Source organism: Catharus ustulatus, chromosome 1 (genome assembly GCF_009819885.2).
Source record: "Catharus ustulatus isolate bCatUst1 chromosome 1, bCatUst1.pri.v2, whole genome shotgun sequence".
NCBI lineage: Eukaryota > Metazoa > Chordata > Aves > Passeriformes > Turdidae > Catharus > Catharus ustulatus.
Genome location: NC_046221.1, coordinates 34,180 through 55,299, shown reverse-complemented (window position 1 = coordinate 55,299; position 21,120 = coordinate 34,180). Strand labels below are relative to the sequence as shown.

Sequence of the window (21,120 nt, the reverse complement as noted above, 5' to 3'; positions counted from 1 at the left end):
AGAGAAGGAGCTTGAGGGTCCAACGTAACTATTCCATGCTATAGAGCCATGATTCTGAAATTTTGCTAGGGATTTCTCAATTTATTTTCTTTAAATTCCACTGCATGAAGTATGCATTATCACTGTTAGTGATAAGGGTATGTAGGGCAACTTCAAGTGCCACTGTCTAGTTCCTGGACCTGGAAGAGGGGATAGCCTCCCAAAATGTCTGGGAGCAGAACTGTTCCCAGGTAGCTCTTACAAGGAGCCGGTGGTGCTGGTGACACTAGATGTCTATTAGGTAAAAGCCTGCTTATGTACGTAGGTACAGTTCTGCAAGTAATCTAGATGGGGGTAAAATTTAGGAATGGTACATAAAATGTGCAGGGTAATTTGAAGAGTTCTGAGTTTAGAAATGTGAAGTCTTTCACAAGTCTACCACACCAAACAGAGATTTGGGGTCATTAAAATAATTATATTATGAAAGAGTACTTTGGCAACAGAAACCCTGTGGAAAGGATGGAAAAAACATGGATTCACAAGAATATTTTTCTGCCTAGCTGCCTGTTCTTACCTGTGTAAATCTGTCATTTTCTGCACTGATGGCACTTTGGAGAATCCTGTTCCCTTGTCAGAGTATACTGTTGACGCTCTATTTCTATCAAATCTCTCTTATCACTGTCTTCTCCAAATTGGGCAAAATGTAATTTTCCTGTTGCTCTTCAGCCATACATCTCTGCCTTCCCCATTCCTCTGTGCCAGATTATGCTGTATAACCTACTGTATGTAACTTTCTTCTCCCCTATGTGTGTGTGAAAGCTTTACAAGAAAGCTCCTTGCTTACGCCTTTCTGTCAGCATTAACTTGGCAACTGTAGCCTTTTTTGACATTGTGTTATACGTAGATATTGAAGATTGGAGTCCCAAAGTAATTTGGTAATAATATTTTCTGGAATCCATGCATCAGGCTTAATGGCTGGGTTTCCACGTGGTGCATGGAAGGAAGGGCACTGAGAAATGACACAGCCGTAAGCCACTACAGTGACTGGGAAACTTCAGGTAGTCTGTAAAAATGACAGTGTATAGGCATGATTGTCTCTCTGACAGAATTGAGCACCTGGGTTAGGGATGAAGCAGAGTACCTTCCTTCAGTCAGGTCTCCCAGCAAGCTGAAGCTGCCTCATGTTTGCTGAGGGTGAAGGCAGCTGGGTGGGGAGGAGAGGGAGGCAGCCGTGTGTGTGTGTGTGTCAGTGTGGTTCAGGTGTGTCTGCAGGAGGATTATTACCAGATGCTGCACGATGGTAGAATGCAGATGGGCAGAGATGTGCCCAGCAGTAGTTTGCAGCATGGGCTGTATTTGTGACTGCCATTTACAAATCTGAACTAATGCTACTATGAAAGACATTTATGTTGCAATAGATTTGCAGCTGAATTTTAGCAATCTAGCTAGGTTGAAGGCAGAAAGGACATCATATCATGCTTTTCTCACAATGATTTCTCAAATATCTAATCCAGAAGTACAGGAAATACACTTCTCAGGCTTGGCAACCTACCTGTCTTCCTCCATTTACAGTGAATTTTAGCATGTTCGTATAGCCGAGAGTTTTTGAAAGGGATTTCCGATTCAGCTCTTCAATGTATTTTTGTGCATATAACAGAATCTTAAATTCTAATACAACCAGTGCAACTGTACAAAACATGGAGATTCCCTATTAAATGTGTAATTATCACCTTTCCTGCGGCTTCCTCATATCTTGAACTTAAACTGGATGTGTACTTTTCCCTTGTGCAAAACAGCAAAAGCGGAAACTGAGACTTTACATCTCCAACACATTAATCCTGCAAATCAGATGCTGATGACTCCGATGGCAGCATTGCTTCGTGGGAGCTGCGCGTGGAGGGCAAGCTCCTGGATGATGTATGACTTCTCTCTGCTTCACTGGGTCTGACAGGAATCCAAAGATTGTCCTTTGGGGTGGTAGGTTTTACTGGGGGCATCAGCTGAGACAAAACATATCTGAATGACGGTGTGGCTTGTTGCTGCTGGGAAGGCACTGCGCCCAACCTGAGTGAGGGAACACACTCTAATGGAATGTTGGAGAGTGCAGCAGAAAATGAGGCAGACATAAGGATGGGATAGGTAGGAGGAAGTGGAGAGAAGAGGGCTGAGATTAATTCCTTTAAAGAGATGGCAGGGTTCAGGTTACAACAGGTATGATAATTCAGGCCTACAGTGGGCATTGCATGTTACGAAGAGCAGGATAATGAGGAGAAGGCAGAGTACTTATATTCTTAGGGGGTACAACACGATGTATGAATGATTGGAGCGAGGATGGAAGAAACATTTTACCCTTATGAAGTCCTCAGGAACCTCACTGGTGTCCTTGGGGAAGGCTGGACTTTCCCAATAAAGGCATCATCTATTTGAATAGACTTCACAAACAAGTGTTTTATAGGCTAAACAGATGGAACATACATGCATGGAGAGGGCAAGACCTTCAGTCTGTCTGGAGGTAACTGTACATGAATCAGAGTCTTGCTGGAGGAGGAAGTGGTGACAAAGTGCAACGTCTGGGAATTGAAGTTAGACAAATTCAGTTTAGAAATTAGAACATATATTTCAATAAAGAAAGAGATTCTTTATTGGAACAACATAGCTTTTCAATTACCAGCATTTTTAATAAAGTATTATCTGTATTAAATACAAAGAAATAAATTGGAATCCTGTGGCCTGTATTCTGTGGAGAGTTAGAGTAGGTAATCATAGACATTCTATTTTTAAGTATAGATAGTATGACCTGTGCAGTAAACAACAAATACTGATAATTAAATGAAAATTAAAAAACTAAAGGCATTAGTTTTTCGTAGTGTATGAGCAGTTTGTAAATTTACTGTAGTCTGATAAACCAGACCAAGAAATTAGCATTCATCAAATAAACCCCAGGCTGTTATAAAGAGAGATGACAAGATCATAGAAAGAGAACTTAGGATCATAGAATGGTTTGGGTTGGAAGGGATCTTCAAGTCCGTCTCATTCCATGCCACTGCCCTGGACAGGGACGCTCTTCCATTAGCCTGTGTTACTCAAAGCCTCATGCAACCTGGCCTGAACACTTTGAGGGATAAGTCTGCCACAGCTTTTGGGGCAACCTGTGCCAAGGCCTCACCACCCTCTGGGTGAAAAATGTCTTTCTTAATACCAGTCCAAGGCTACAGTCTTTCATTAAAATCATTGCCCCTCATCCTTGTCACTGCAGTTGTTGGTAAAAAATCTCCCTCGATCTTTCTTACAAGCCCCCTTTAAATACTCTCTGGAACTGTGTTTCTCTTGGCTAAACAACCCCAGCTCTCTCAGCCTGTCCTACAGGAGAGGTGCTTCAGTCCTAAGATAATCTTTATGGCCGTTCTCTGGATCTTCCTCATGCAATTTTCACCTACGAGCCAGTCCTTTTCAATAACATTGAGTCAAGGAAATCTTCCCTAAACTGTGCACTTTGCCACTACTGCTTGAGATTTTTGCATCTTACCCTGTGTTTGTCAGAGGGAGAACTCAATTAGATCACACTTGTGGTTTACATGGGATTTAATGTTCAAGACAGAAGACTGAGAAGAAAGTCTAGGACACAAGCTAATAAATGCAGCCTTATACATATCTGGTTCTTCTGCTTGTACAGCTCAGCAAACAGAAACGGAAGTTTCGTCTTTTTTTAAGAGTTTGGTTATTGAACTGGACAAAGATCTTTATGGACCTGACAATCATCTTGTGGAGGTGAGAAGGCTGTGCACCCTTTGCACACAAACCAGTTACTGGTACACATAAACACCTGGTGCTGTTGCCTCCCTTGTTTAAGGGACCTTGCATTCATTATGGCATTTAAGGTATTTTCGAAGTTTTCAGAATTCCGTGCTTCTTATGAATATTTGCTAAAGGAATCTTCTCTAAAAACATAGATGTGTTAGTGATTGCAGTGCCACATCTTATAACAGAATGTATGAAAACATGAAAATATTGTGCACATTTCTCCTAATAAGTAAAGTATGTTAACAGCAGAGCAAATTCTGCACTAAAGCTGAATTGAAATGACTGGGGTGAGTGTTGTGGTTTGGTTTTGTTGTTGTCGGGTTTCTTTTTTAGATTGCCATATCTTCTGAAAGCTTGTACTTGTCTGATTCTGGCATGGTATTGTGCAAGATGCACCTCCATGGGCAACAGTGAAAAAAAGACCAACAACTTTCGGTTTTCCCTTTGTTAGTGGCACAGAACTCCTACAACCCAGGAAACAGATGGGTTCCAGGTGAAGAGACCCGGGGATGTCAGCGTGCGATGCACATTACTTCTCATGTTGGACTACCAGGTCAGTGCACTGCTTTTAGCCTGGAACTTACAGCCACTGGGACCTAGTGCAACCAAACAAATTCATCTTGTCACACACCTCAAAACCCGATATATTTGTACTTGCAATGCCACATGGTCCATTGAAGTTAGAATGATTATTTAAATTTAAAGGGGACAAATTCAGTTTCTAATATAGTCTAGCAAAATACTGATCTTGGCATTATGATAATTAGTATTTTTATTGTCCACCTGCAGAAAAAAATACGCATTTCCTCCTCTAGTTTCTTAGAGAATAGTCAGATAAGTTGCACACAAATTACATGTGTGGTTCTTTAAAAAAATTCAGAGAAGTAGCTTTTGCTAGTGGTACCTAAACTGACTGTGTAGCTGTGACAGCCTTACCTTGGCACAAACGATGGATACTGCAGTTGTGGAGCTCACTAATATGACTGAAACCATACCTGAAAGAAATGTTGCTGTCTTAAGAAAACTGTTGAGAATGCACTGCTCTGAGTAGGTGGGATCCCGCTTTTCAATGACAATTCAGGCTCAAATGCATTTTGGTGGTATAACTTTAAGAACTTGTTCTCTGCCACCTTCTGTTGCCTCAGGCAAATAGCATCTATTCAGGATGTAGACACTCAATTTTATGTTAACAGAGAGAAAATTTTATTAATTTTAGGGAGCATAAGGGCTAATACTGATATAGGCAGCAAGAAGTTTTATTATTATGACAATATAATGGTGTTTTTTTATGCTCACCATTATTATAAATTTATGCTTTAAAATAGGTGTTCTTTTATCCTTAGATCTTGATCTGTTATAAAGCTAGTTTTGGCTGACCTGCTACCCATCAGAGTAATCCCTGCTTAATAATGTGGTGAATACTAAACCTGAGTATAAATACACACTGAAGAAGCATCAAATTCCAAATTGTCCAAGGAATTCATGTTACAAGAGATGAAGAATGGAAAGTGGAATTGTATCACTGAGATCAGGAAGAGAATAAAATCCATTGACTGGTTGTGGTTGGATAAGTGTTTTGGTGTGGACCAGAATGGTGGGAACATGACTGAACAAACAGTTCCAAGACAGTGTGTTGATGTGAGACAGCAGTTATTAGCAACTGTGGAAGTGTATCCTGCCTTCCTTCTCCCATTCTCTGTGGTTAATTTCCAGTAGTTCAGAGGAAGGGCTGTTCTTTTTCTTCTCCCATTCCCAAAGTCAAATTTTTGCATCAGTGTGAAAGGGAAAACTTCTTCCTGAGTCTTTGTGCAAGTTTTTATTATTTAAAGCATGCACTACATGTAGTCTGTGTGCAGGTACAATGTTCCTCTTCCAGAACATCAGTGGTGGGCTACAAAAATACAAACTTGTATTTTTTGCAGTCTCTGCCGCTGAATGGGATGCTTCTCCTTAGGAACAGAGTCCCCTGAGAATGAACACTGAAACTTCAGACTTGTGTATCTGTCTGCTTTCCTCTGTATTGCCACCTCCCTTGGCTTCTGTTGCAGCCTCCCCAGTTTAAGCTGGACCCGCGGCTGGCCCGTCTGCTGGGGATCCACACGCAGACACGCTCAGCCATCATCCAGGCTCTCTGGCAGTACATCAAAACAAACAAGCTGCAAGACTCCCACGATAAGGAATACATTAACTGCGACAAGTACTTCCAGCAGGTAACTCTTTTTTTGGACACAGCAGCTCTTTAGAAGCAAACTGTAACAGCCAGCCAGCCACAAATTTGGGATGAATGAAAATGACTGATTTTTATTTTCCCTTAATGATTTGCGGTATCCTCAGTACCAAATGGCTTTCAGCAGGCACTACAAACTAATACAATTAACACCCTCTCCATGTACCAGTGTTGTCAAAACCCCCTGCATCTGGTGGTTCAGAACTCCTACAAGAGTTGTAGCCTTTCCAGGAAGGAGGACTTCTGTAATGACTTGAATGGTGTTTTTCCTCCCATTGTATCATTTTATACTAAAAAACATTAAATAATCTGCTGAATCTCATTATCAAATCATATGTAGACCTATCTTTTTCCGTTCTCTTTCCCTGTTTATGAAGGAAGGAGACATGGAAGATACAATTTAAAAAACTGTATTTTTTTAAATGTTCTTCAGATACTGAAATACCCTAATGATCTACATGATATTTTGAAAGTAGCATGTTAAGACTTTTTGTCTTTCACAATGACCTCTAGAATTAACCAAGAAGGCCACTTAAAAGCATTTCTGCCCCTTTCTGTAAATATGATTATGGGGGTCTTTTTTGAAAGGTAATGTTAACTGAGCTATCTCTGTCTTACCTGGCTTTGCTTTTCAGGCTTACATGACTTATTGTGAAAGTAATTGAAAGTAGGGTTTGTGACATACTTCTATGTAAGAAAGTACTGGCAGTTACAATGAATAAGTAGTGTTTTTAGCAAGCAATGAAAGTAAATGTTGTGATGAAACTTGTGACCTGGTTTTCTTTTTAAGTTTTTATTTTCTGTTATTAATTTGTCCTACAACAGTTCAAAGTAGCCAATGCTTGAAGTAAACCTAAAGACAGCTTTGAACATTTGAAAATACAAAATGCAACAAAATAATTGTGAGACTCATGGGTATGCTATTTTTAGGGATATAGATAGGATTATATAGTTACTCGCTTGTTTGTTTGGGTTTGGTTTTTTGAGAATTACAACATACAGTCTTTTTCACAAATAGCGAAAACTCCATATTAAAACCACGTATGAATTTTTGACAAAATTAAAATTCTGTTTGTTCTCTTGATTAGAGGATTTTATTTACATTATTTATTTATCTACAGCCAATTCAGTCTGAGTTTTGTTTCTGCCAGCCCAAAGAGGAGATGGGGAAGGGGAGGTGAAAAACATTTGAAAAATAATAAACAGAAAGAAAAAGGTGGAAAAGCAGTAATTTTTATATTTTGGTGAATAATTACAGTCCATCAACTAAAATTGGCATGTAGCAAATTGAAAATAAACGGACTCAAGCATATTTCAACTTCAAAACTCCTTGCAATAGAACCTTGCAAATACTAGAAGTGTATATAGGTTCCAAAAGTGACAAACCAATGGATGAAAAATCTTGGGCTGTTTTAAATGCAAAGCTGTGGAAGTTTGGGGGAGGTTTTTTTGGGAAGAATCAGTATATGCTTCTCCTGTTCTTACATTTTTCCTTTAGTATTCACTTTTGGCCACTACCAAGGGCAGGATAGTAGGGTAGGTCTGCAGCAGATCCTTTGTGTGACCCTGTACAGATGTACGTATCTTGTTTTCTAAGCAGGAATGCCTTATCACTTTTATTTATTTTAACTTTCCGTTTAAGAAGTTCGCTAAAATAAGAACTTGTTGAAGCTGTCTTCTCCTCATGCATCTCATTAGAAACTTATCTGTTCTTAGGTCTCCTTTGTCTTAGAACTCTGCAGGAATGCTATGACACCTGATAATTGTCTTCTCATCCTCAGAAGATGAGTCAAGTGAGAGAGTTGGGAAGTAGCTAATTGCTTTTCTAGAAGACTGAGTCTCACACCCTGTAAGAGCTGGCTAATCTGGAATAGTTTCATAAGAATGCAGTGCTTGCACAGATTAAATCATAAATGGATTGTTTTGAGTATTTCTGTTTTCCTTAGGTCTCTGGCAAAATTGTCCTAATTAGCTGATCTTGCTTTGAAAACTGATGCTACTGCTTAGGAATCTGAAACCTCTTACAATAAATGAAATATTTCATTATGAGGGTTTTTTTTTGTTTTTCACTCTAGTACTCTCAGGTTGAGAGATGGAGGCCAAAGGAATTGGGTTAGTAATGCCTTCCAGTTTGATATTTCTGTAGATTCTGTAATTTTAGCCATAACTCCTGGAAGAAAAAGTGTGTGTATCACTCAGGGGAGCAGTATATAATGTGCCAGTGCCTCTGCCATTCCACTTGTGATACTGGTCTTATTTGGTATGCCAGCTTTTCTGAATCCTGAACTGCTGTATTGTGGTTATGTCTAAAGGCACAAAACAGTACAGACTAAAAAATTATTACTGAATGAATTACCTGACCCACCAGGATCACTGTAGCCAGAGAGGCTTTCAGAGCCTTACTTAGTTTTGACCACTAACTCCGGTTAGACAGGAATGTGAGAAGCTTTAGGGAAATTCCACCCACCTTTAGTTTCCAGCCTCCCATCCTCCTCCCACTAATGTGTGTCCTTGATCCCTTTTCCCTTCTTAAAGCTCTTGTCACTCGGGCATGCATCCATGCCAGGACTTTGACATTGAGTGTTGAGCCAGTGGTGACAGCAGATGGGATGGAGCTTGGTGTGAAGAGATTTTGCATGGGAATTCCACAGTCATCTCTATCAAGTGTCAGAAATCAGAACTCAAATAAGGAGTGATCTACCGACTCAGCAGGTTTTGTTACTTCCTTGTTCTTCAGAAACTAGCTGGCTCAATTCCTGGATGAAGACGAGTCCAACACAGATTTTAGAACTGATGAAGATGGATCCTTTTATGTTTTAAAAACATTGTTTACATCAGCAGGGAGATTGTAGCACACAGACTGTGTTACAAGCAAAAGCAAGAAAAAGGATTCAAAGGTATTTCAAAAGCAATAGAACCTTGCAAATGGTTCCTAGACCTGACTCCTAGGTATTTCTGCTGCCAAATTCACTCACTTGACAAAACTGTCAATTTCAAAAGATACCCTTTCTGAGGACCTAGAGCATCTGACTTTGTATGTCTATTCTACAAACTGAGAGTCCTTTATTTTCAACCTGCCTGCATCCTTTGTCTCTGGAGCTGCAAAGGTTGTTTCTAGATACAATACCATGAGTAGTGGATCTCTTCTGTCAGATGAAAATAGTTTCCCTAAGAGGCATTTGCATAGGCCTGAACATGTCAACAAATTGCCTCCAAATAAGAGAATATTTTAAGGCAAATGTTAATATATAGGAAGTTCAGGTTTGGGATTTTTTAAGGACAGCTTAAATGGAATATCTTTAGAGAAAAGTCTGTTTGCCTGTTCAGAGCATTAAAAGTCTCAGTAGGAAACAAAGACTATAATAATTATATTTCTGAAAACTCCAGGTGTAAAGAGTGTTTCTATATTCATGGCAATGCACTGCAGTTGCTCACAGAAAATTTCCAAACTCTATGGCTTTTAACTCTTTCCAGAAGATGTTTTTTTTTTCCCCGGAATTCAGTAGAAATTCATTGTGTGATTTTTTGGGTTTGTCCTGTGTAGAGCCAGGAGTTGAACTCAATGACCGGTGAGTCCCTTCCCACCCAGCATATTCTGTGAGTCTGTGATTCTGGACCATAGTAAAGAGAAAGTAACCATGAACCATTGTTTGGAAAGGGGTGAATCCCTCCCAAGAGGCTGTTCAGGCTTTGGTTAAAATAAATAATATCACATTGACTTTATTTTTCCATAATCCTAAAACCCCCACAAATTACAAATGGTTTTATAATCCAGAAATGTTTTCTTGTCTTTTTCTTTAGCATGAAATATTGCGGGAAACATTCCTTGTGGGAAAAGAGGCAAACTGTTTTCATGTTTTCTCTCGTAAAAAAATTCAGTCATTTTCTTTACAATATGCTGCTGTAAACCCTCAGTAAGAGAGGGAGTATTTGCTTCTCCCACATCATTGATACAGTTGATCCTGATGTCCCAGTAAAGTGTCCTGTTCCCTCCAGCTGCTAAACCAAAAGGGAGACACCTGAAATTGTCACGACCTGATGGATATGTCTGCAAGCCCAGATGAAAGTACAGGGACAGAAGTGACCGAAAATTTAATCTGTGCAAGGAACCTGAATTACAGCTTTCAAAATCACCTTCTGTAATTGCCTCAGTTCCTTCTGATCTGCAGGTTTCTTACTTTCTCATTTAACTGCAAGATAAGCTTTGGACAAACAACACTTGTTGTTTATTGTGTTCTAGATCTTTGACTGTCCACGGCTAAAGTTTTCTGAAATTCCTCAGAGACTCACTAACCTTCTGCTGCCACCAGACCCAATAGTGATAAACCACATCATCAGGTAAGCTGGTTGATCAGCTCAGTACTTTCACGTGCAAAACACTCACTAGATAAAGTACGGAAACAGCTGCAGTAGATGTAGGGACCAGAATCCAGTTCTTATAACTCCCAGGTGAATACCTTGGACTTTGTTTTGTGTTCGTTCTGTGTGTCATTGTAGTTTGTATAATTCTGAATTATTTTCACTAGCACAGCACCAGTTTTCTAGGAGTATGAAAAACGGCTTTAATATTTCCTAGAATACCACTGAGAGAGTTGGTTGGGTTTTTTCCCTGAGGAGAGGGGAATGAAAGTTTGAACCCACAAAAAGAGATAAAAAAGAAATTGAAATGGGGTATTGTACATTATGGCAATCATTCTAATCACTGATATATCATGTAAAATGTACAACAGCATTATGATTTCAAATGCAGGACCATTCCATTCATGCTTTGTTGGAATTGGGTCAGCTCTTTGACTGTTAGTCTTGTCCTGAGGATGCCAAGGAGTCAAGGGATCTCTAGAGATTTACAACAAAGAATGCCTGGATTCAGAGGAGGTCATTGTGACCAAGATACTGAACTTTCATATCCTTGTCAAAACAGATGTCTTTGTGGCATAGCAGATGAAACTCAACTTTCAGCTCTCCAGGGCTCTTCCAGCATGTGCCTTATTTAAGTGACAACTGTGTTTCATGGAGGAGTGGTGATAAAGGAACTTCTGGGGATCGCAACTTTACTGTTCATATATTTCAGTCTTTTCTAAGTCACTTTGTGGTCAGGGTGAAAACTCTGATTCTGGGTGTTTTAACATTATTATTTAAGTTACTGATTTGATTTCCTACAGAATATTGACAGCCAATGTTTCTGAATTTGCTTAAAATTGGGCTCTTTATTTTAAATTTATTATATATGTAATAAGAAGTTTAAATGTTACATAGGCTGTCAAAATAAAATTTGCTTTTTGATCCATTTGAATATATCAGAGTAAATGAAAAAGCAGCTTAGCAGCTGTGCAGATTGAGAGCTGTATACGTACTGTCATTGGGCACAACTCAGTGACCTGTCTGATGGACCACCATAAAGCTGAGTTCCTCAGAGTTAGATAGTCATTGCTTAGAGAAAAATGACAAGGAACTGGTGATTATGTTTCCAGGGGCAGAGAGATGACAGAAAAGTACTGGAGAAAGTGTTTTTTGTCAGGTACTGACAAAAAAGAACAGGTGTGTGTGACAAAGGAACAGCTTTGTGTCTCGCAGCATTCTCTAATACACCGTGGTGCACCACACAGGCATCTGACAACCTTGAGCAGTACTGATATAACTGTGTAGAAGAAGGAAGAATTCATTTCCTGGAAACAACCAGTACCTTTTTTGCAGTGAAGTCTTTACAGTGTCGGCTAAGCTAAAATAGATCTGAATGTCTGTCACTGAATTTAAAGAAAGTAAGTAATTTTTAGACTCATCACAGAATAATTACAGTAGAAGGGATTGCTGGTGGTCATTGAGATCTCCCCTGTCCAAACTCAAATCAGGTTCAAAGTCTGTCCAGGCTACTTAAGGGCCTGGTCCAACCAAGCTTAAACAGGATCATGCAAATGCTCAGACTCCCCATCCGCTCGTTCTCTCTCCAGCAGGGCAGGAGGAAGTGTTGAAAAGGTAAAAGGGAGAGAATTCACAAGTTGAGATAAAGATAGTATAACAAATGATAATGGTGATGATGATGGTGATGAACTAAATCCAGCACTACAGGTGATACAGATGAAAACTATTGCTCACTACCGAGTGATGCCCAGCGAGACCCTGAGCAGTGAACACCTGGCCCAGTTACTGCTCAGTATGGCGCCACAGGGTTTGGAGTAGCCCTGGGGTCAGCTCTCCCAGCTGTATCACTTCTCAGCTCCTTGTGCACTCCCAGCCTCCTCGATGATGGGCAGTGTGAGGAGCTGAAAAGGTCTCAACATGTTGTAAGCAACTATTAGCAATAACAAAAACATCTCTGTGTGAGCCACCATTTCCAGCACAAATTCACAACGCAGCCCCATACCATCTGCTATGGAGAAAATGAACTCTATCCCAACCAAAACCAGCATACTACTACAGGGAATTTTGCATCACTAGTGATTGCAAATAATACGTGCTCTTAATTCAGGTAAATCCTCAGGCCTGCCTTTTGCAGGAAGATCAGATAGATCAAAATTATTCGTTCTAGTTCTAGACAATATGCACAGAGACAAAAATTTGAAGTATTCTAAACTTGTTCTAGAAATTATAATAGTATTGTAGAATCACTCTTTGGGGCACCAACAACCTTCCTTTTGAAAAACCAGAAGAAACAATACAGTGGGGTTGAAGTGGACATACAGTAGAGATGAACAAAAAGTTTCTGATGTTACAAATATTTTAAGTACCAGGTAGAATGCAGTTAAAAATATAGATTTTGTAGTGGTTTCTGATCCCCACGATACTGAATGCATCAAATGTAGAACTGCTGGAAGTCACGTGTTACCTGAGCTCAAGCTAGAAGTGGAGATTTTCTGGAGTTGCACTCCTAATTGCAGCTGGCACACCTGAAATCAGAGGTGAAAGAAATAACAATCTCTGTGGGATTTCTGCAAAGAACCGAGACATCTTCCACACTAGTAAAGAACATAAGCAGACTGCAAAGCATAGCTCTCTGATATTCTTCTAGTACAAACAGGTTATCTCTGACTTCCCCCTTTTTGACTATCATGATTTTTTTGCAAACCACTTCCTTATAGGGAGTGAATTGCCCACAGTGCGGTGAGTTTCAGCTGCCTCTCACCCTAATCTCGTGCACCTCCAAGGGGAGGCTGGCCCTGTCTGTGCTTCACCGTCCATATGCTGTTGCACTCTCCCAGGCGATCTCCTTTTCTCTTTTCTTCTCCAGGCTGGAGAAGCTCTTGCAGCTTCTCTCGGTAGGTCTGTGCTCCAGCCCCCATCCTACTGAGCCTCTCTGCAGGCCTCGCTCCAGCGTCGCATCTTTGTGGTCCTGTGTCCACCAGTCCAGATCCAGTTTCACCAGCGTGGCCTAGCAAGGAAGAGCCTATTTCCTGGCCTTGATGGCAGCACCTGCACTAATAGGTCCCTTTTGCAGCTGGCCTTTGCTATGGCTGCTTACCCCACAGACTCCTTCTGCACTTGTTGTCTGTCCATCAGGGCCCCCAAGTCCTCTCCTGCCAGCTGTTTTCTACCCCACCAATGCCCACCTGTCCTCCTGCACGGTGTCATGCTGTGCCAGGAGCAGAGCTGTTCCTGTGCTGAACTTTACCGTGCTGAAGTACCATCCTGTTTCTGCAGCCTGTCAGGGTCCCTCTGCACAGCCCTGCTGCCCTGACTGGCTTGGGCTCAGGACTCAGCCAGGAGCAACCGAGCCAAAGACAACGTGGAGCCTTCTCTGTGGCTTTGGACACAAGCGGGGAACCAGACCCGGACCTGGGTTTTTTCTTTAGCTTTCCTTCTGCTGCTGATCATCTTGCAGGCAGCCACAGCATCACAGATTCTCAGAATGTTTGAGGTTGGAAGGACCTCTGGAAATCATCTGGTCAGATGAACTCCCTTTGCTCAAGCAGAGCCACCTGTAGCAGCTTGGCCACAGCCATTTCCAGATGGCTTTGGAGTGTCTCCAGCATGGGAGGCTCTGGGCTGGGGGAACAGCAGATGGGCTTTGAGGGTCTTATGCAACTTGTGCTATTGCTTGGTCACCCTTACAATAAAAATGTGTTTCGTGGTGTTCAGATGGAGCCTCCTGTGTTTCAGTTTGCACCAACTGCCTCTTGTCCTGTCACTGGGTACCACTGAAAAGATCCTGGCTCTATATTCTTTAAACCATCCCTTCAAGTTTTGGTAAGTTCCCTCCCCACCAGCTTTCTGGTTTCTAGGCTGAATAGTCCCAGACATCTCAGCCTTTCCTTAATGGTGAGGTGCTCTAATGCCTTAATCATCTTCATGGCCCTTTCCAAAATTCTCTCCAGTGGCTCCATATATTTCTTGCACTGGGAAGCCCAGCACTGAACACAGTACTCCAGGTGCATCCTCATTGGTCTTGAGAATAGAGAAGGATCACCTTCCTCCACCCACTTACAACGCTCCTAATGCAAATCCATACCTGGAAGTTCTTTCACTCCCCCAAGTCTGTCAAGCTCAATTAGATCCTGACCAAATTTTTTTGCTACCTACTGCAGATGTACACAACCCGCACATTTCACAGGTAGGGTTGCAAGTCAGCATTTTTATATCGCAAGTGATAGTGACAAGTATGATTTACCAACTGCTGCACTGAAGACCTTTTTCTTGATAAGAAACTTTAGTCTAACAATAAAGTAAATGTTAAGTTTAAACATTGGCAAATTAAATATAAGTTCTGGACAGGACAAGCCAAAGAATGATACTGGTATTTAGCGTAACAGGTCTCAGGAGTATGTTAGAAATTGAATTTGATGGTCTGGGCAAAAGCTCCAGCTCAGAAGTCTGTGAAATCTGACCCAAAAAAAAAAAGAGAGAATATACCCGAATATGAAAATATATAAAGATTCCCTGTTCTTAATCTTTTTTCACAGCATCTGCAACAGGCTTTATTGAAGAGTGAATTCTGGGCTGGATTAAAATTCATACTGATTCATTATGGCAGTTCTCATGATCTTGTGTTATATTCTCCATAGTGTTGACCCCAACGATCAGAAGAAGACAGCCTGTTATGACATAGATGTAGAAGTTGAAGACCCATTAAAGGGCCAGATGAGTAGTTTTCTTCTCTCAACAGCTAACCAACAGGAGATAACAGCATTGGATAACAAGGTATGAGCCCAAGAGTCAAGTATCCCATGGTACATGTACTCATTGTGTAGCTTCATGTGGGTTTGGTGTCTTGCGTCAAAGACAGTAATGTTGTGAGATGAGACTTGTTAGGGCATGTGCTTTCAAGGGGTGATTCAGCCAAATGCAGTGGAAAATGCATCAGGGTGAATGGCACTTCGGATTTGATCCAAGCCCTGACATGGTTGTTGAGGTGATAGTTTCACAGGTAGTGTACTGAGTCCCTGACACTTGAGAACCACCTGAACTGTATTACTAACTCTTTATGGAGAGGTCATGATATCTTGCTAAATTGCTGAACCAAAACTAGGAGAATCTCATACTCAGGCATGGGTTTTTTGTTCATAACTGCAGATTAGCTCTCTGTGTTAGGTGGAAATATGGAACATGCATGGCAGGAAAATCACTTGGAGTATTTTAGCAGTTTTAAGTGTTAGTGGAAGAGGATCACGTATGATATATAAATATTTAAATTATAATATATGTCTTAAGGCAGTGGTTGGTTTTGCAGGCTGTTTTAGAGGTTCAGGTCCTAGGGGCTGGTAGCTAGTCCTGGCATGTGTCAATGGCTAATTTGGGTTGATGAGGGATAAACAAAAATGCCTTCTCAGAGCAAGGCCCAGTTCTCTTTGTTTACTGCTAATACAAACAAATATGTTAAACTCTGGTCTTCATGCAATTTTAAAGGGGTTCTGGGCACCAGCAATGCAATGGATTCTGGTAACTGTTGCAGCATCTTTGCTGTTATGGCTCTTGCAGACAGTCCTTTTCAGCAGGGCAGCTGCTCAGTCAGTTGTTTCCCAGCCTATATAAGCTCGCAAGCAGCGTGCATAGGGTTATTCTGTTCCCTGTCGCACTCACCTTTTCCCATGTCTGTGTCACCTCTTTTTTGAATATTTGCTACAGCACAGGGCAAACTGTGATCAGTGAAGTTACTGCTGGGTGAATGGACATGGGCTGCTCCTGTTACCCTCTGTGCATTGCATTGCTGTGCTACCATGGAGTCCCCTCCTGGGAAATCAGCATACACCACTGGAGTTCACTCTGCACAGACACACCATTTTCCCAAATGAATTATTTTAAATTGACAGCACCTCTCTTCTCTTAACGTACCATGTAGTACCTACACTGGTGGCCTCAATGGCTTAACCAGATCACAGGACGATTATTTTCTCCCACGTACTTGGTCACCTTAGCTGTTTGGGCAGAAGAGATGAATACATGAAGCTAAACAAGATAGGTTTACTGTTTCAAACTAGGATGTTAGAGGAACAGGGTAGTAAAAGTTTACTTTTGTGTGTGTCTATGTGCAAGTGATTAATGAACTGTCCTTTATCTGTTCATACTTGATGATATTATCCATTATAGGACCCTGACTCCTCTTCAGTCTTCATTCTTCCCTGCTAGTTAGTATTTCTGCCATAATATTTCTGAAGATATGATTCATTTTCTAGAAACCTTCCATACTCATGATTTGTCATTGTTCATGCTCTTCTTTTTTCAGCCATTGTGACTTTTACAGACTTTCTCTTAAGAAAAAGTCTAGAAGTCATGGCTATTCATTTGACATGGACTTGATCAGGAAACTGCTAGAGATTTTAAGGATTACAGTAGGATATTGATGATGATGATGATGATGATGATGATGATGATGATGATGATGAAGATGGTAACCAGGGGAATAACTGCTTTCCTGTACTGGGCACTGCTTAATTGCATATTTATGTATCACCTTTCCTGAAAGATCCCAGTCTTGGCAGACAAAGTGATTCTACGAAGGAAATTATTACATTTTGCAGTGACATGGCTTAGTTCTGCATGCCAAGCAGGAGTTCAATGCAGGAAGTGAAGGAGAATCCTGTACATACTTGTATTGCAGAAGTACAAGTGAAACCAAAATGAAATGTAGTGGCAGGATTGCAGCTAAGTTGCTGCTTTTTGAACTGAACAAGCCCTAGGAAGGGCTGCACAAGTTTGTAGTGTAGAATTGTCACCTTTGTGCATTACTAGGAGTACAAAGATAGTAACGGAGCTGACCTGATGGTCACTGGAGCATGGGAGAAATTAAAGAATACCTGCTGTGTTTCTTTTCTGTCAGATTCATGAGACAATTGAGTCCATAAATCAGCTAAAAATACAACGTGATTTTATGCTGAGTTTCTCCAAGGATCCCAAAGGATACATCCAAGACCTTCTCCGGTCCCAAAGTAGGGATCTTAAGGTGAGCTAAGGTTTGAAAAAGAATGAATAGCGGAACCAGAATGGAAGAATTTTATCCAAACATATACAGACTGTATAGCCAAACATCTAGGATGGATAATTGGTCGCAGACAGACAATGAGTGGACTACTGCAATCCCAGAGTAGACAGTATGCAGGAAAGATAGTTTAGGTTGTATTCTGGTTCCGGTGGAACAGTGGTGTTTCATGGGAGCAGTAGGTCAATTTGTGGCTGGACAGTAAGTTCAAAATGCAGGGCTTTGTTGATGTGTTCTGTAAATTCAAAGCTATGTAAAACTCATCAGGAACATTCTATCGTATGAGAACACAATTTAGGTGTTGGTTCATAATTTAATCTTATCAGCTGTCCTTGAGCTTTTCTTTGAGATATGCAGGAAGTGGAATGTAAAGAAGTTCAGTTATTTAGCAGCAAAAATTAATAATTTGTTCTTCATAAAGTTTCACATTTTATGCCTTTAACTGACATGCCTCAAAATCAATTGTATTATTGAATCCATTAAATTATTTTAATAAAATTACTGTGTCTTTCTTATATAAATGCATATTGTTAAGTGACTAGTCTTCCAAAAATCTACTGTTAAAGAGTATGGTTATTATTTATATTGTATTCAAAGGGGACAGGCATCTGAAAGTATGTTTAAATAAAGCATACTTTGACTTGAGGAACTTACAAACAAAGGTGTTATGGAACTTCTCTAGCTAAATACATGGAATAGTTGCTCAGGGTTTTCCCTGACTGACAACTAGTCCCATAAGAGCCTTTTCTATGAATGTTCTGCCCTGCTGGCATCAGAGTTCAGATTCCACCACACTGCTTCTCAAAATATACCAATAACTATATTTACCTGTGATTCTGTGATGCTGGAGACACAGTCATCAGAATTCTGTCTTTTTGTAGAATGGTTCCCAAAGCCCCGCTGCCCTGTCCCTGGAGGCAGATTGGACAGGGCATGGAGCACCTGACCTTCGACACCTGACCTGAAGGTGCCCCTGCCCTTGGCAGGGGGTGGAATGAGATGAGCTTAAAGGTCTCTTGCAAACACAAACCATTTGATCATTTTATGATCCTGTTTTGGCAGTAAGCACACATCGTCCATTTACTTTGGGCTGTGAGAACAGTTCTGACCATTTTTATGTGTAATGTAGATAAATTTTCACTCTGAGTAAATCTGAAAGTTTCTCTATGTGGTAGAAGAGCTATGGTGAAATTGGTTTTATTTTTGTCACAGGTGATGACTGATGTGGTTGGAAACCCAGAGGAAGAACGCAGAGCTGAATTTTATCATGAGCCGTGGTCTCAAGAAGCTGTGAGCAGATATTTCTACTGCAAGGTATGAAATAAATATCCACACTGCTGACTTATAAATTTATTTCCTGCCATGCACAATTTAATCTGCTAAACTGTACAGTGTGTCTTTTTCTTTCAGATCCAGCAGCGCCGACAGGAATTGGAACAATCTTTGGGAGTGCGTAACACATAAGTACTGCTCACAAGATTCCATTGGCATCGTGACCACCAAACCAGTGGACTTCTCAGTGTTACTTAGCTCACTGTTACACATGAACCTGCTTCCTGACTGGATGAGGAACATGCCGTCAACACACCAGTCAGAACACCAGCTTTAGAGTGACCCTTGAAAATCTTGCCCAGGATGGATGTCTCAAACCATTCCATGCCAGAGACAGCACCATACAAGTTGTCAGTGTGAAAGAGACTAAAGGTTCACTCATCAACGCACATTGTTAAGTTTTAGTGGAAAGTTAGACACTGCACAGCCAAATCTTAATGGGCTATGCTTAGAATTGTGGGTGGCAACCGAGGGGGAGGTTGAGGTAGGTGTTCTAGGAGACTTCAGATGTAGAGAAATTAAGTTCTTACGCTATGGTACCCAAGAGTCTCAAACAGTAGCTTATCTGGAATTAGACAAGATAGTCTTTCTTACAGCTTTGGAATGCTTTATATTCCTGAATAGAGTTTTTATTGCAGCTGGACCAATGCAAGAAGCTGTCTCACCACCTGAAAGAACAAACTAGGAGTGTTCGTATCCTGGAATGCAGAGCCCATCTGGAAGAAAGACATATAGTCAGGCCATCTCTTCCACAGATAAAAATAACTTCTCTTCCTCTTGTCCCAGCAGTGAAAGGTAGATTGAATCACGTATCACTAGATGGGTATGATCCCTACACTGTTCTGAGAGAAAGAGAATCATCCCTGGGATAAGAGCTCTTATGCATCCTTAATATCTGTGGTATTAGCAACAAATGAGGCATTCTGAGAAAATGAAATAATGTAATGGTGCTTTGCTGATGACTGTCTTTAACACAGTAGATATTAACAATAAGTATATATGTAAAATACCAGATTATTTAAATGTTTCTCTGTATGGCTGTAGGGTTCATCACTGAAAAGAACTTCCTAATTCTTGGTGTAGAGTCCAAGAAGCTTAACTTCATATCACATGGTAGTTTTTTTCTTTACTCAGGAGGTTACGAGAGTCCCTAGATTGGTCTCACGTTTTGATCATTGGTAACTGCCTCTTACTATGAATTTTAGCTCTGCCTTACATGATACATGCTGGTTATTTTGATGCTGTTGAGTTATAAACATTATCAGCCTTAATAGCACAGAGAACATATCCCTTGGAAATCATCTTCGGAATGTGCGATAAATTCAGATAATGGGAATTTATAGAACAATTACTTGGAAGCAGGGACATCTTCCTTAAATCGTCCCCCTCCTCTTTTTTGTAGTGCACAGATGAGTTATAATTAAAGGCCCAACATGATTTCTCATCCAAAAAGCAGCTGCCAAAGTATAACTGTCCATTTGATGTGGCACTCAAAATCCTCTCTAGATTACTCCTTTTCACCTCCTTTCTTTCACTTCCTTGGAAAGAGAATCAAATTCACATATGGTATGGAAGGAAGGCAGCTCTTCTGAATAAATTCATTTTTTCTCTAATGTTGTGTTTTCCTGCTGTCTTTGCCAATTTCTCTCTTAGTTTAACATAAAAGTTGTTCTGTTCAGTCACAGAAGAGATAGTCTTCTCTTTATCACTTTATTTAATACCTTTGTTTTCACATTAATAGTGCCATAGCTTTTAGTCTGTCCATTGTGTTCAGAGATGTTTTGGAAAATTTACTTTTGATTGAATGTATATGATGGCAGTGTTCTCACACAAGACCTGTTGGTGTGAGAAAAAGTACGGCAGTAGCTCCTTGTCTGAGGCCTTTTACTGGGAATGGCTTTTTGAAATTATTCCTTCTTGTGTTAAAACCTATTTTCACAGTAAAATGAGAAATCCTACAGTCTTGAACTGTTTATGCTGAGGAGCTGTGAGGCTGCCACAGTGATTGACTTGAAATGTTACTTAATTTAGGACTCTGCTAATTGGGCTAGAAGCAAGCATTACAAGGGAAAAACAGTGGGGTCATCTGCCACTGTGCTTCTGTATTTGTTATGCTTCTGTGTCCAGTGTGTGCATGCTGCTCAGTGTATAAACTCTTGTTTGTATGTGGCAAACAGAGCAGCTACATTCAGGAGCTGTGCTCAGTCTGCAGGAATAAAGAAATGCAGGGAAAGATACACAGGGATATGAGAAGGGCACGGGACTGAGATAGATGCCTGAGAATGTCTTCCAGGGAATTCTGGGGTATGAGAGCCTTCCCACTGAAGTGGCAGACATTTGAGAGCAATACCAGTCATCTGCCACAGCTGACAAC

The 21,120-nt window shown here is 40.6% G+C and overlaps 1 protein-coding gene across 1 annotated transcript in view; it reads left to right on the top strand.

Moving 5' to 3' along the window:
* Positions 1–19,103, top strand: part of SMARCD3 (SWI/SNF related, matrix associated, actin dependent regulator of chromatin, subfamily d, member 3) — a 48,096-nt gene extending 28,993 nt beyond the window's left edge. Inside the window, 11 exon segments of the mRNA XM_033065649.2 lie at positions 1,776–1,813; positions 1,815–1,896; positions 3,653–3,674; positions 3,677–3,747; positions 4,232–4,333; positions 5,829–5,990; positions 10,248–10,345; positions 15,004–15,139; positions 17,256–17,378; positions 18,627–18,728; positions 18,825–19,103. Coding sequence (XP_032921540.1) covers positions 1,776–1,813; positions 1,815–1,896; positions 3,653–3,674; positions 3,677–3,747; positions 4,232–4,333; positions 5,829–5,990; positions 10,248–10,345; positions 15,004–15,139; positions 17,256–17,378; positions 18,627–18,728; positions 18,825–18,878 — 990 coding nt within the window. The 3' untranslated portion in view covers positions 18,879–19,103.
* The last annotated feature ends 2,017 nt before the right edge of the window (positions 19,104–21,120 follow it).